Raw genomic sequence first — 13,781 nt, 5'->3', positions numbered from 1 at the left:
TAAAGCACAAGTTGAGAAATGTACCATTTAGTGTTCAAGAGGAAGTGGCAGAAGTTCAGAAGAAAATGTGCAAAGATGGGGTTATTGAACCCAGAGAATCTTCTTTATGGCTTTTTCCATTGGTTAATGCGAGGAAAAGGAGTAGCCAATTGAGAGTTTGTATTGATTTATGTAGTCTAAATAAGGAAATCTGGGTAGGTTCACATCTGTACCACGTGTACATGACATTATCACCGCATTTGCGGGAGCTAAAGTCTTCAGTTAAATCGATTTAGCATTGGCATACCATCAGGTGGGATTGGATGAACCTTCATGACATCTTACAGCTTTTGTTTCACCCATCTGCACTTTTCAGTTCAAGAGGATACCTTTTGGACTAACATTGGCTGCAGTGGTGTTCCAGAGAGTATGGGAAATGTTCTCCAGGGAACGAGAGTAGTTGTGACATTCCAGGACAATATACCAGTAGCAGGAAATGACTCTGACAGTCATGACAAACTGATGCATAATGTGTTAAAAAGGTTGCAAAAGCATTGTATTGTAGCCAATGTCAAACAAATTTGAATTTGCGAAATATAGTATTGAATATTTGGGGCATGTGATTTCAGAAAAAGGATTTGAACCAAGGCCCAGTTTGGTTGATACAAGTACGTTAGCACCTGAACACAGTTCCAAGGAACAATTAGCATACTTTCTTGGACTTTGTGAATTTTGTGCAAAGTTTATAAAACATTTTCCAGCTAAAACTGCCAGTATGCAGGATTTGCTCCATAAGAAGAAGGTGTTTGATTGGAGGGACTTTTATCAGGTAGATATACTTAAAAGAGAGATTGGATCTGTGGATGTTTTGACACCTTTTGATCCTTCTAAAGAATGTGTCATTATGGTTGATGCATGTAATTAGGATTCAGGTCTGACACTAGCCCAATTTAATAGAATTGGTAGTGAAGTGCCTATAGGTTTTGCATCAAGGTCATTAAAGCACAATGAAAATGTTTTTTTCGAATATAGAGAAAGAGTTGCTAGCCTGTTGTTGGGCAGTTACATGTTTTAAATGTTTCACCTAGGGTGGAAAATTTACTCTTTAAACAGACCACAGGCCTTTAGTGAAAATTCTCAGTGGAACAGTGGAACAGTTATAAGGGATCACACTCCTCGATTGGCATGTCTTAGTTCTAAGTTGTATATGATTTTAACATCCAGTACATACTGGGGGGGGGAATAGTAGGGCAGATTATTTATCTCGCAACCCTATCATTGCCAAGGAAGAGGCTGCAAATTGGGAGGATGAGGAAGGTTTGATTGCCATGGTGGAGATGTGTGAGGGTAATGCTTTCACATATGATGTATGATGTGCCATAATGTCGGAGCACAAGGAAATATGTGGTGGAAGGTTAGCCTAAAGAGAAGGTGTTGCCAACTGAATTGCAAGCTTATGTGAAAATTGCAGATGAGCTTTCACTTGAAAAGAATGGCATGTTAATGAGACAAGACACATTTATCCCACCTTATGGGTTGAGAAATAAGATAATTTAATTTGGTCAACAAGGTCATCTTGGGCAAACCATCACCAAAAGAAAGATCAGGGAGAATTATTGGTGGCCTGCAATGGATACTGAGATTATGTCAAACATTAGAGCATCTGTTATTTGTGCTAATATTGATAAGAGCATAAGAACAGAAGCTTAACCAGTTCGACCTAGTACTCTCGCAAGTGGAGCTTGGTCAAAAATGGCTATTTATTTTGTAGGTCCTTTTAACACTTTGTTGATATGAAAGTCAAGATTTGTCCTTCTTACAGTTGATTATTACAGTAAGTGGTGGGAGGTGTTTTTCATGGAAGAACCCACCACTGCAGTTGTTTTAAGATTTTTAAGGAAAATGGTGTCCAGTTCGCTTCAAAGGAAACGAGGGAGTTTTGAGAAAAGAACTGTATTCAGCCTAAGAGACTAGCATTTTAACATTACCAATAGTCTTGTAGAAAAAATGAATCGTACTTTGATGGAGTGTATACCATGGGTTATTCCGAACAAGATGTAGGTATAAGGTGTTGTGGAAAGCATGTTGTGGGCGCATCATACGTGTCCTAATGCCGTGACTGGTGTGAGCTCTTTTGAAATTATGAGGGGTCATGTTCCAGCCTACTTGTGGTGTCCAACATGGTTGGGAGAATGTCAGCCGAAGCCAGAACGAGTCGGATCAATCATACAACCTCATGTGAAAAGATCTCAGAACAAAGTGAAAGAGGAATATGATATCAAGCACAAGGTGAAAGAGGCGAGATATGAAGTCAAAGTCTGTGACTGGGTACGTATTAAGGATTGTACTCATGTTGCCAAAGGATTGTCTAAATTCAGGTCTCCAGAGAGGGTTGATGCAGCACCTAAAAAGCCACCTGCATTAAAGGCCACGAGTGGTGGAACACAGGGAGGATTGTCAAGGTTAAATCTAGGGGTGGAAATGTGGACAGTAATTCCTCTGATCCAAGTGGATTTCCTGCTGTTCAAAAACATTTTTAAAATGTTACAGGGGGTGAGGACTGTCATAACGTGATTTGCCTGACCCTGTCTGCGACAGGCCAGGCTATGGAGGAAGGGGCGTGGGGAAGTGGGAAAGGGAAACACGTCAGTCCGAGAGTAAGCACGGTAAAATAAAGACGTGTCAAAATACTCTCCTGGCTCCCGTGTACTTCATTGGGGGAAAAGCGACAATGGCGACGAGGGTGGGATGCCTTCCCACACACCGCTTGAACCCCTGCCTCATGTGAGCGGCCAAAGCGAAGGAACGGAAAGCCTGCAGCCCACGATGGGACAGCGTGCAAGAGCGCGACGGAGTTGACGCTCGACACCCCCCGTCGCTGCCAGACGCACACACCAGCCACCACGAGTCACCGCCTCCAGAGGGGTATAATGCTGCTGAACAGCGCGAGGTGCGGTGGAGACAATAAGAAAAAAAAAACTTAAAAATAAAACGAACAAAGAAAGGAAAAGGAAAACAGCGCGAAAACACAGAGCGCCCGGCGGCTGATCTGCAGCAACTGCCAATAAAGGGGTGAGTCCTTAGAGCCAAAGACGAGCTACCTGACTCGACGGGCACCTCCAGTGCTGCTCAACTTGGCAGGAACCTTGAAGTATTAAAGACACAGGCCCCAACTGAAGCCACGTGTCCCGAGCGGCGACCATCTTAAGGTCAGGCAGCACCCAAAGACTCACCATAACAATTTCGTGTCGGCCATCTTGAGGTCAGGCATTTAAAAAAAAAAAAACAATAAAAGACAGCTTCCACGTGGAGTCAGTTTGACACAACCTGCAAGCGAAATGTTGGTTGTTAGCTCGTCCAGTGGAACAGGAGATGCGGCAGCAGCCCCAGAAACTCCACCAGCTCCAGGAAACCCACCAGTAGCTGCCATACCGCACCCCACGGTCATGGGAGTACCATATCTGAGGCCTCCGGAACCCCTTGAATTGACTTCAGGGGTCCATGGGACCCAAATGGAAAATTTGGTCCGAAGATTTCGAAGATTACATGACTGGACTGCAAATACAGGACCCTAAACAAAAGCTGATAGCCCTACGCAATCTAGTGGGGAAGGACATTGCGCAAGTCATTAAAGAACTGCCCGACGCGGCCACTGCCCCATATGATGACGTCAAGGGAGCTCTTGACCGGAGATTTCTGCACAAACACAATCTCGACTACGAACGCTATACATTCAGCTTAGCCACTCAAGAGAAAGATGAGAGAATGTGCGATTTCATTGTGCGCATCAGACGACTAGCCCGTCACTGCAACTTTGACGACTTCAACACAGAAGACGCACTGCGACTCCGCATAATCGAGGGATGTCACTCCGAATCGCTACGGCGACGGCTACTGAAGAAACATTACACCCTGGAAGAAATTGAGGAAATGACGCGCATAAATGACCAAGCAGAGGACCATGCAAAGAAGATGGAAGTCAACAGAACCGATAGGAAAGAACAGGCATTCAGGATGCAAACGCACCACGAAAAGAGACATCAGACTGATCGCCACAGATCCAACAGGTCCGCACACTCCACATCCTCGCGGTGGAAACAAACAACGCGGTATGAATCGCGTGAATCGCGACACGCCAAACACACCAAGGCAGCGCTCGCATGCTACAGATGCGGTCAAGACTACCCGCACTCAGGACAATGCCCTGCCATCGGACAACGGTGTCATCGCTGTGGCAGAGAAAATCATTTTGAGACTGTGTGCCAAACTCAACGCTCGGGACGCAGACCATCCAAAACCCGATCTTCCAAACAACATCACGCCCGTGCCGTGACAGGGCGCGAAAGACACTCATCCAGTTCATCCCGATCGAGTGCTCGATCCTTCAGCTCGCATCGATCAAGAAAATCCACATCTAGCGAATCTCCGTCACGTACACCGGTGTCACAAGACAGTGACGAGTATATTTGCATGGTTTCTGACCCAGATCGTCTAAAGAAATTTCCGAAGCTGGACATCCGGATAGGGGAACACCCAGCGAAATTTGTCCTAGACTCTGGAGCCTCGCTGAACTACATTTGTGCACTAGAGTACCAGAGCATGAAGCCACGCCCCAAACTGGAACCAGCTGCGGTGAGGATATTCACGTGGATGTCCAGAAAGCCACTACCATGTTTAGGCCGTTTCAGCACGACATTGTCATTGAAAGACCACCAAATCCCAGCGTACATTTACGTTGTAGAAGGCCCGGACGTGGCTGACTGTCTACTGAGCCTGCCAACAGCTGAACGATTGAGACTTGTAGAACTCCTATACATGACCGAAGATGCCCCAGACATCCCTGCAAATTTTCGAATCTCTTCAAGGGTCTCGGAAAAGCTTAACCACTTCAAGGTCAAACTACATATTGACGAGCGTGTCTCCCCGGTGGCACAACACCATAGGAAGGTACCATTTCATCTGCAGCAGGCCGTAGATGAGGAACTCCAGGAGCTACTCCGAACCGACATCATTGAGCGCACATCTGGCCCAACCCCGTGGGTATCGCCTGTGGTGGTCGTACCGAAAAAGGGACAAAATAACAAGGTGCGCCTGTGCGTCGACATGCGCGCGCCCAACGTAGCAATCGAAAGAGAGCGACACCACGGACCACACATTAGCGACATGATCGCTCGTCTCAACGGAGCTACAGTCTTCTCGAAACTCGACCTTAACAAAGGTTACCACCAGCTAGAGCTCCATGACAAATCCCGGTACATCACCACCTTCACAACTCACCAGGGACTCTTCCGTTATAAGCGTCTAAATTTCAGCATATCATCCGCAGCCGAAATTTTTCAAGAGGCCATCAGACGGGTAATTCAAGGTCTCCCGAACGCTTTTAACTACAGTGACGACCTGCTGGTGTTCGGGAAAGATCAAACCGAGCACGACACTGCCCTTGACAGAGTTTGCCACGCTCTGATGAACGCTAATCTGACTCTAAATGCTGAAAACTGTGAGTTTCACAGATCGACCTTGAAATTCTACAGTCACATCTTCTCGAAGGATGGCATGACACCCGACCCTGACAAAGTCTCTGCCCTCGCAGACACACCGACGCCGCATGATGTGAGCGATCTCCGCTCTTTTCTAGGCATGGCGAGCTACTGTGCCCGAGATATTCAAGACTTTGCTACCATCAGCCATCCACTTCGCGAACTGACTTGTCAAGGTCAGCCTTTCGCATGGACGGAGGCCTGCGACCACTCGTTCCGCAAGATCAAACGCGCTGTCAGCTCGGCCATCAACCTGTCCTACTTTGATGCCAACAAACGTACTGAAATCACTGTTGACGCCAGCCCCGTGGGTCTTGGCGCCATCCTGGCTCAATACCGGGAGGACTCGGATCAGCGCCACATCATTGCATACGCCAGTCGCAGTCTCACCGACACCGAGACACGGTACTCACAGCCTGAAAAGCAGAGCCTGGCGGTGGTCTGGGCCTGCGAACATTTCCACCTGTTCGTGTACGGAAAACACTTCACCATCATCACCGACCACCAGGCACTCATCACGATCTTTGGCAATCCCAAGGCCAAGATGCCTCCACGTATTGAACGCTGGGGTCTCCACCTCCAGGATTACATATATACCATCGTCCACAAACCGGGGAAGTCAGACAATCCAGCCGACTATATGTCACGCCATCCTAAGGCATCCACCAAAGAACTACATTCGGTGGCTGAGGACTACATACATTTCGTCATAGACTCGGCGTGCCATTCAAGAAGCATCTATGCAAGATCAGGTTCTCCAGGACGTCACAGAACGCATCCGCAACAACTCTTGGCGGCATGTGAAGGAGGACTCTCATTTGCATTCTCCGGAACTCATGACATTCAAGCATGTTCATGAAGAACTGTCCATCAGCAAGGATGGCCTTATCCTGAGAGGGGGGAGGATTGTTATTCCTACAAGACTGAGACAAGGAGTGATCAATCTCGCTCACGAAGGCCATCGAGGCATAAGTGCCACCAAGAAAGCCCTTCGAGAACGTGTGTGGTTCCCGACATTAGACCACATGGTTGAAACCACCCTCAAGGACTGCATCTCATGCCAACTAGTAAGCCGCGATGAACCACCAGCCCCACTACAGATGTCGGAATTACCCGAGGGCGTGTGGCAACAAGTCGCCATTGATTTCTTCGGACCTCTGAAGTCAAGCCAATACATCATCGTCATTATGGACGAATACTCCCGCTTCCCTTTTGCACATTTAATATCATCAACCAAGGCAACTGCAGTGATTCCAATACTCGACGAGATCTTCGCAGCTTGGGGCATCTATGGCCCCAGGCTAATGGCCTGGTGGAACGATTTATGGGGACTCTAAAGAAAGCAGTGCAGCAAGCGGAATTGGCCCACCGAGACATCCAACAAGCCCTAAATGAGGTCTTAAGGGCTTATCGCACCACGCCACACAACACGACCAACCAATGTCCAGCCACTCTGATGCTGGGAAGAATCCCGCGCACTCGACTACCCGCTCTGAGTAGCATGATCCAAGCCAGAGCTCCAAACGTCGACCATGAGACACTAGTAAACATCGATCATGACAAGAAACTGAAGATGAAGGCATACGCCGATCAGAAGAGACACGCAAAGCCCACGGATATCCAAGAAGGAGATTGGGTGATGGTTCGACGTGACCGAAAAACGAAAGCGGACAGTCGGTACCTCGCACAACCCCTAAAGGTCAGCCGACGGAAAGGAACCATGATTACAGCACAAGGTGATCACAAGCGAATTACCCGGAACATCTCACACTTCAAGAAGTGTAACCCCCACGAAAGACACGACAGTCGATATCGGGAATCCTCCACCGACTCAGGAAACCGAAACAGGAGCAGCGACCACAGTCAACACAGTCCAATGCGACAAAATGACCCTGTGCCTACTCGGAGTGAAACGCCAGAACGAGCTGACCGACCCCGGCGAACAACCTGACGGCCAGAGCGCCTTATTGAAATAATCTGAAGCCACATGCAAGTAAGACTTTATACAAAAGGGGGAGATGTCATAACGTGATTTGCCTGACCCTGTCTGCGACAGGCCAGGCTATGGAGGAAGGGGCGTGGGGAAGTGGGAAAGGGAAACACGTCAGTCCGAGAGTAAGCACGGTAAAATAAAGACGTGTCAAAATACTCTCCTGGCTCCCGTGTACTTCATTGGGGGAAAAGCGACAAGGACGAATGTGCAACTAAAAACAGATGTCCTGTTTCACGCAAAAGCATACGTGTTGGTTAAAGCAGCCAGTTATCGTGATGTATAATTCTTGTAGTGTTTTATGAAACTTCATTTGTATTAAAGGGATTGTTTTTCATTTTGCTTTGTTTAATTGTAAAGGGGACGATGTTGTGGTGATATGCTCTAGTCTCCCGCTCTCCATGTTCCATGGATTCTTTCTATAGAACATGGAATGCAGGTTGAGGGGATTGAAGAATTCTATGGAACAGTTGTCTGGTGTCGGAGATGATGTGATGTGGCCAATACACCTTTTACTTATACTACATCGTGTGTGATTCGTTTCTTTGTGTCACCACATAGTGTACTCCTACCTTTGGGCAAATCGAGTTTAGTTAAATTAAGAACTGCACTAACTTTGGGAAAGGCAGTCGGTGAGGGCATATATTAACCCTGCCTTTCTGAAGGGGGGGGGGAATACAATCCCGTCTTTTTGGTTGAGCCCCCCAGGAGTTTATATTTAACCACCTCCAACCCGGAACAATTTTTAAGAATACATCTCTGCAGTGTTAGCCCACAAGGGAAGCAATTTAAGCAATTTGATCTCAAGTATGTGAGTATGTGAGGTGTTTATTGATACTTTAAAGTAGATAATAAAATAAGTTCAGAGCGATCCCGTATTCAGCTAGGCAGTCATATAGAAACTGGTCATCTGCAGGCTCTCTCACACTCAACATTTTAAATTTATTGGAGGTATTGGATTTTATAATTGCTTTATGGATACTATCTGTTCTCGTAAATGTTTTTATGACAGTATGGCTTGAGGTGTATAACAACTTCACGTTTTTAGGGAAGCTGACAATCATATTAAAGATTGCAATATTTCGGGTACAATATTGAAAATACAGATTTTATATGTAAATTACACTGTTGTGAAACATGTATTTTGTTCTTGTGAGGGTTGTTGTTTTTTCCAGTTTCTCAACACTTTAACTGATAAAGGTCCATTTGGCTAGAAATGAAACGCAAAACTTGAACATTTTCATTATGAATATTGCATACATATGTTTTGTAAATTCGTGAAGAAAAACAAGTTACAAATATATATTTAAAGATATGCTAGAACTGGAATGCTTTAACTGTTAAACAAAAGCAGGTTAGACGCTCTGAACGTATACTTTTTGTTCAACTGGCAGGTGCTTATCCAGGCCAAGGGGTAACACACAGGGGGCGCCCAAAAAGATTTACACTCTTCCAAAAATAAATTGCCATTTTCAAAGACGATATGCTAAAAGAAGAGGGGCTTTTCTTCTTGTTCTACTGTAGCAACGCTAAGTGTAAATTTTTACACAAGGGCATTTTTTGTGGCACTTGAGAAACAATTTACTTATCCAGTTAGAGGTTAAAGTTGACATATTCATTGTAGGATCATGCAGTCCCCAGAAATAAATTATTGTCTAAGCACATGAAATGAGGTGAGATGAGCAGGAGGGAAGAAGAGCATGAAGACTCACCTTGTGGCACAAATATGTTGGCGATTATCAAAATTCCTGCTAAGACAAGGGAGATAGCCAAAGTCAACCGCCGCCCAAACCAATCCATTGCAGAGATAGATGCTTGCTTAGCGATGATGTCAACAGCGCCAAAGCAGACTTGGACCACAAAGATGCTAAGGCCAAAGTTCTGTAGGTCCATGGCCAAGGCATAGAAGCACATGCTGATCGAGACCCTGAGGAAGAAGCACAAAAGGATGCTCATTGAACATAGTTAGTCCATGATAGTTCAGGAATCCCTAAATGGGAAGCAGCTAGGATAGATGGATATGTTTTTTGTAGAACGCAATCGAATAAGAAATGTTATTGTGTACTTCTCGAGTGATTAAATATTTGTTCTCTCATAAAAAGTGCAGAGGACAGTAGTAGGGGCTATATGAGTGGAATGGTAAAGCAATCCTTTCACTTCAAGTGTTTATGTCCCTTAAGGCCTGGATGCAGTGGCAGCTCCTCCGCTAAGGAGGAGGACTGTCGGCGTTGCCCCACTGCTAAAAAGGAAAATGAAAATGATAATAATGTATTATTATTATCATTTTAGGTTCCTTATTACAGTCAGTGGTGGCGTGGGGCTGGCCAGGGCTCTGGGGAAGTGGTGTGCCCTCCCTAAGTGCGCATGAACTGTTTGGCCAGCCCTCTTGGTCCGACCAAACAGCCCACGTGCACCTTGACTGTTCCTACCAGGCTGCATTACACAGCATGGTTAGGAGCATGCGCAGTCTCCCTGTTCCAGTCGGAGTGCTGATCCACGGTGCACCTCCCACTAGAAGCAACAGGAAGCAACAGTTCCATTCTGGTCAATCAGCACTTGATCAAACCTTCTTTCTCTCTCCCCATACACAAGCCCAGCTCCAACACCCCACTTCTTGAATATGCCTCTCACAGCCACTTCCTGAAATCAAGCATAATACACATAACACGTAATTCCCATAAACCCACACTCTACAGTCAGTCGTGCACACATCAGACATCTCAGATCTAATTACCACACTTAAACTGGAGGTAATTTACATTGTAGAAGCCAGGTTCTCCACAGCAACCATACACACCCTTCATGTCCTGGTCTCACAAAAGAATACCATCCAATACCACTGCATGAGTCTGGAGGGGATTTTGAAGCACTCCATTGATCATTGTTGTCATATTCCATGATACAGAAAACAGCCATCAGCTCCTTTGAATTTCTTTCATTTCATGTCACTACAACAGCAACTCAGACCCTCACACATGTTCCCATCTCGAAATTTTCTAGAACCAACTCCAACTTTCCCGCCAATGTGTAGGACCTGCTCACAACAGCTTCCATCACCTACAACGCATCTAGTGTGACTTCAAACTTCCAACCTTCTAGATGCTGTATGTTAAACCATGAAATCCTCCTTCTATTCTATAATGAGGATCACCATAATCAGCAAAAAGATGACACTCCCAAATCACAACCAAGGGAACACCCTGGACTTCAGATGCTCCTACATGACCCATCTCACATGCTTTCATGACAGGTGGATGAGCCTGAAAATGCAATTATCTCCACCACATCTCATGCACGCACAACGGACAACAAAAGAAGACTAACCGCCTTAAATAATTTAAGAACTCACTCCAACAAGACAGTGTAGAAACAAATTCCCAATGCTAGTGCCAACTCCATCACTAAAACTCTCCTACGTCACCTTAACTATGGCCCCATGACAAAAGCTGCTACCCCTGCATCATTCAAACTCCTGTCTCAGAAAATGAAATAGTATGTTGCCCTGCACAACCAAGAACTCACTGATAGTAAGAAGCGCATCTCAAAACAGGAGAAGAAATGGCCTTCATCTAAGCAACAAGATAACCTACAGCTTCTGGAGAACTATCCACACCACAGTCAACTGTGTAGGCAAAACTACTTACTTAACCAATTCTATCCAAAAAGTCATCAACCGAAGCATGACCCTCTTGAACAATTATCAAATATTATGTGACACCCAAGCCAGCTGCTCTTCCAGCTCCTCCACTGAGACATTCAGAGCCAAAAATAATTTGTTGTGCGAACAGCATTGATAAAATAGGTAACCCATTGCAAACTCTGATGCACCCAAAATCATTGTTTGAATTGTTCCTCACAGATGCAACTGAATGAACAACATTCAAGACCCTTAACTAAGATGCCCTAGCCATCCTTTAATATTCTCTTAAGGTCATATCCTATAGAAACAAAATTGTCCCAGCATGCCTAATAAAATAGAACAGTGACAATACTTTTACCCTTTTTTCTCAAGAACACCAACGCCTCCCCTCATACAACAAATCTTCCCAGTCTCCCTTGATACTGGTCAAACCCTAATAAAGAAACCCAACATGGAAATGAATGACCTAGCAAGTACTTGCCTTATCCCCAGGCTTCTCTTTTGTGAAAAATCATCTTAAAGGCCATCGCTCGAAACAACATGAGATCTGCAATGTCCTACAGAATTCCCTATCTGTATTTAGCTCATCGAAGTTGTTGGTGATGCACCCCACATCACAGACAACGGCAACTTATCTCCTTATTAACTCAGAAGTTTTTCAACACCATTGGCCTGCAAACATTCCTCTGCACTCTCTCTGCTACAATGTTCACATACTGCATTGCTTCAGGTCATATCTAACTATCTGAGCCCAGCTCGTCTACTGCACCATCTTGTAGAAATTTCTGTCTCTAACCAGAGGTGTCGACCAGCATCAGTCTTCTCTCTGGTGATTCCCAACCTCTATATGGAGCTTCCTTTGGTGCACCCAACAGGACATCAACAGGACATCAAGGGAGATTAATATGGGTTGGCACACACGTTTCTTCATTATTGGTAAATAACTTAGTTTCATCCATTCAAATATGGAAGTCTAAAAAACTGCTTTGCCTCCATTCAAACATGTATGTTTAAGGCTTACTTGAAACTCGCCCAACTAAACCAAAGTCATCATCATTGTATTCAAGACTAAGTAGCAACAAATGCAAAACTGATCTCATCAATTAATTTGAATGGCTTCGTACCTCAATTGGCCAACAGTGCTAAGTCACTTGGGGCCTCATATATGAAAAGTGATGCATCGCTGCGTGAAAACAGCGATGCATCACTTTTCATTGCACCCTCCTTGCGACACCAATGATGCGTCATATTTACAGTATTAAATTTAACAAGAAAACCTGGAATCCTATTTCTTTGTTTTAAAGACACCACACTATATGATTCTAGTGGTTCGGGTTATTTATTTTACCCTTTTTTCAATATTTTAGGAATTATTTTGTGGAAATTCTCTTTTTTCGGAGAAACACATATATTCAACAAAAAATAAACGTTCAACATTTATGACATTATTGTGTTTAGACGATATAAAACATTAATATTTTCACAAAAACTCATGATAAACAACATGTAGAAAAATCAAAGACAAATTAGACCCATATACATCACATATATATATATATATATATATATATATATATATCAGACCGCACATCAACTTTCTTAGTGCATGTATATATGTACGAACAAATATTAAATGTCCAAATATATCAAATCCTGATTTCTGAGAAACAATCTATTTGATTTAATTCAAAGGCATAAATTAATTATGTCTGCCGACGCGTTTCTAGCCTCGTTTTTTCAGCTACGGGCTTTCATCAGGGCTTCTTACTGTGAATCATATTGGCCACATCTAATGTCTCTGGTTTGAATCTTCTCTCAACCCAAATGTTACCAGCAAGATGTTTATGTATGCTCTCTCTTAAACATTTTGTCTGCGGGACCGTGAGCTTGCTTGAACTTCCAGCGCAGTCTCTTTAAAACACGGCTCTGTTTGGGTGCCTGCCACCTTTTCCTTCTTCCTGATTTCTTGTTTTGTTGTTTTCTCGGTCGATCTATATTAGTCTCATGTTCTTGCTGGCAATTTCTTCCTCTCCTTGCTTCAATGGGTATATTTGCTATTTACAGTATGACACATCATGTCGCAAGGAGTTACAGACACGTCAGTATTTCTCACATATCTGTAGGTGCAAAAGTGACGCATTGCTGGAGTGTGTCACAAAAGTGATGCAACTCCACCAATGTGTCCTTTCACATGGGGCAAGCCCCATGTGAAAGGGCCTTGCGTCAGTCTTACGCCTGCTGTGAGGCAGGCGTATCAACGCATTTGAGTCCTAGAAGTGGCGCAGTGAAATCTCATAGATTTCACTGCGTCACTTCCATGACCCTTTCTTGCGTCAATACACCCCCCTTGCATACATTATACCTGGCGCAGGTATAATGTGGTGCAGGGGTTTACAAAGTTGCGCATCTACCTAGATGCATCACTTTGTAAATATGGCGCAACAAGGCGCATTTTTTACGCCACTGGTGCGTCACAAAAAGTGACGCACCGGCGGCGTAAAAGTGACGCACAGCCTCATAAATGAGGCCCTTGGTGTTCTCTTTGACACCTTTATCACCAGCTTCTGTCGATAAGCAAAAGACCCAAATTACTCCGAAGATGAAAAATGCATGGCACCAACTATTGCTGCTATGA

The 13,781-nt window shown here is 44.6% G+C and overlaps 1 protein-coding gene across 1 annotated transcript in view; it reads right to left on the bottom strand.

Annotated features, from left to right (window-relative positions):
* The window catches only part of LOC144781527 (solute carrier family 22 member 20-like), a 336,644-nt gene that overhangs the window by 74,523 nt on the left and 248,340 nt on the right, over positions 1-13,781 (bottom strand). The window contains exon 8 of the mRNA XM_078660426.1: positions 9,219-9,433. Within this exon, the coding sequence (XP_078516552.1) occupies positions 9,219-9,433 (215 nt within the window). The remainder of the gene's footprint in view (positions 1-9,218; positions 9,434-13,781) is intronic.

This window comes from Lissotriton helveticus, chromosome 9 (assembly GCF_964261635.1).
Source record: "Lissotriton helveticus chromosome 9, aLisHel1.1, whole genome shotgun sequence".
Lineage (NCBI taxonomy): Eukaryota > Metazoa > Chordata > Amphibia > Caudata > Salamandridae > Lissotriton > Lissotriton helveticus.
The sequence above is the reverse complement of the archived record's forward strand: the minus strand, read 5'-3'. Positions and strand labels throughout refer to the sequence as shown.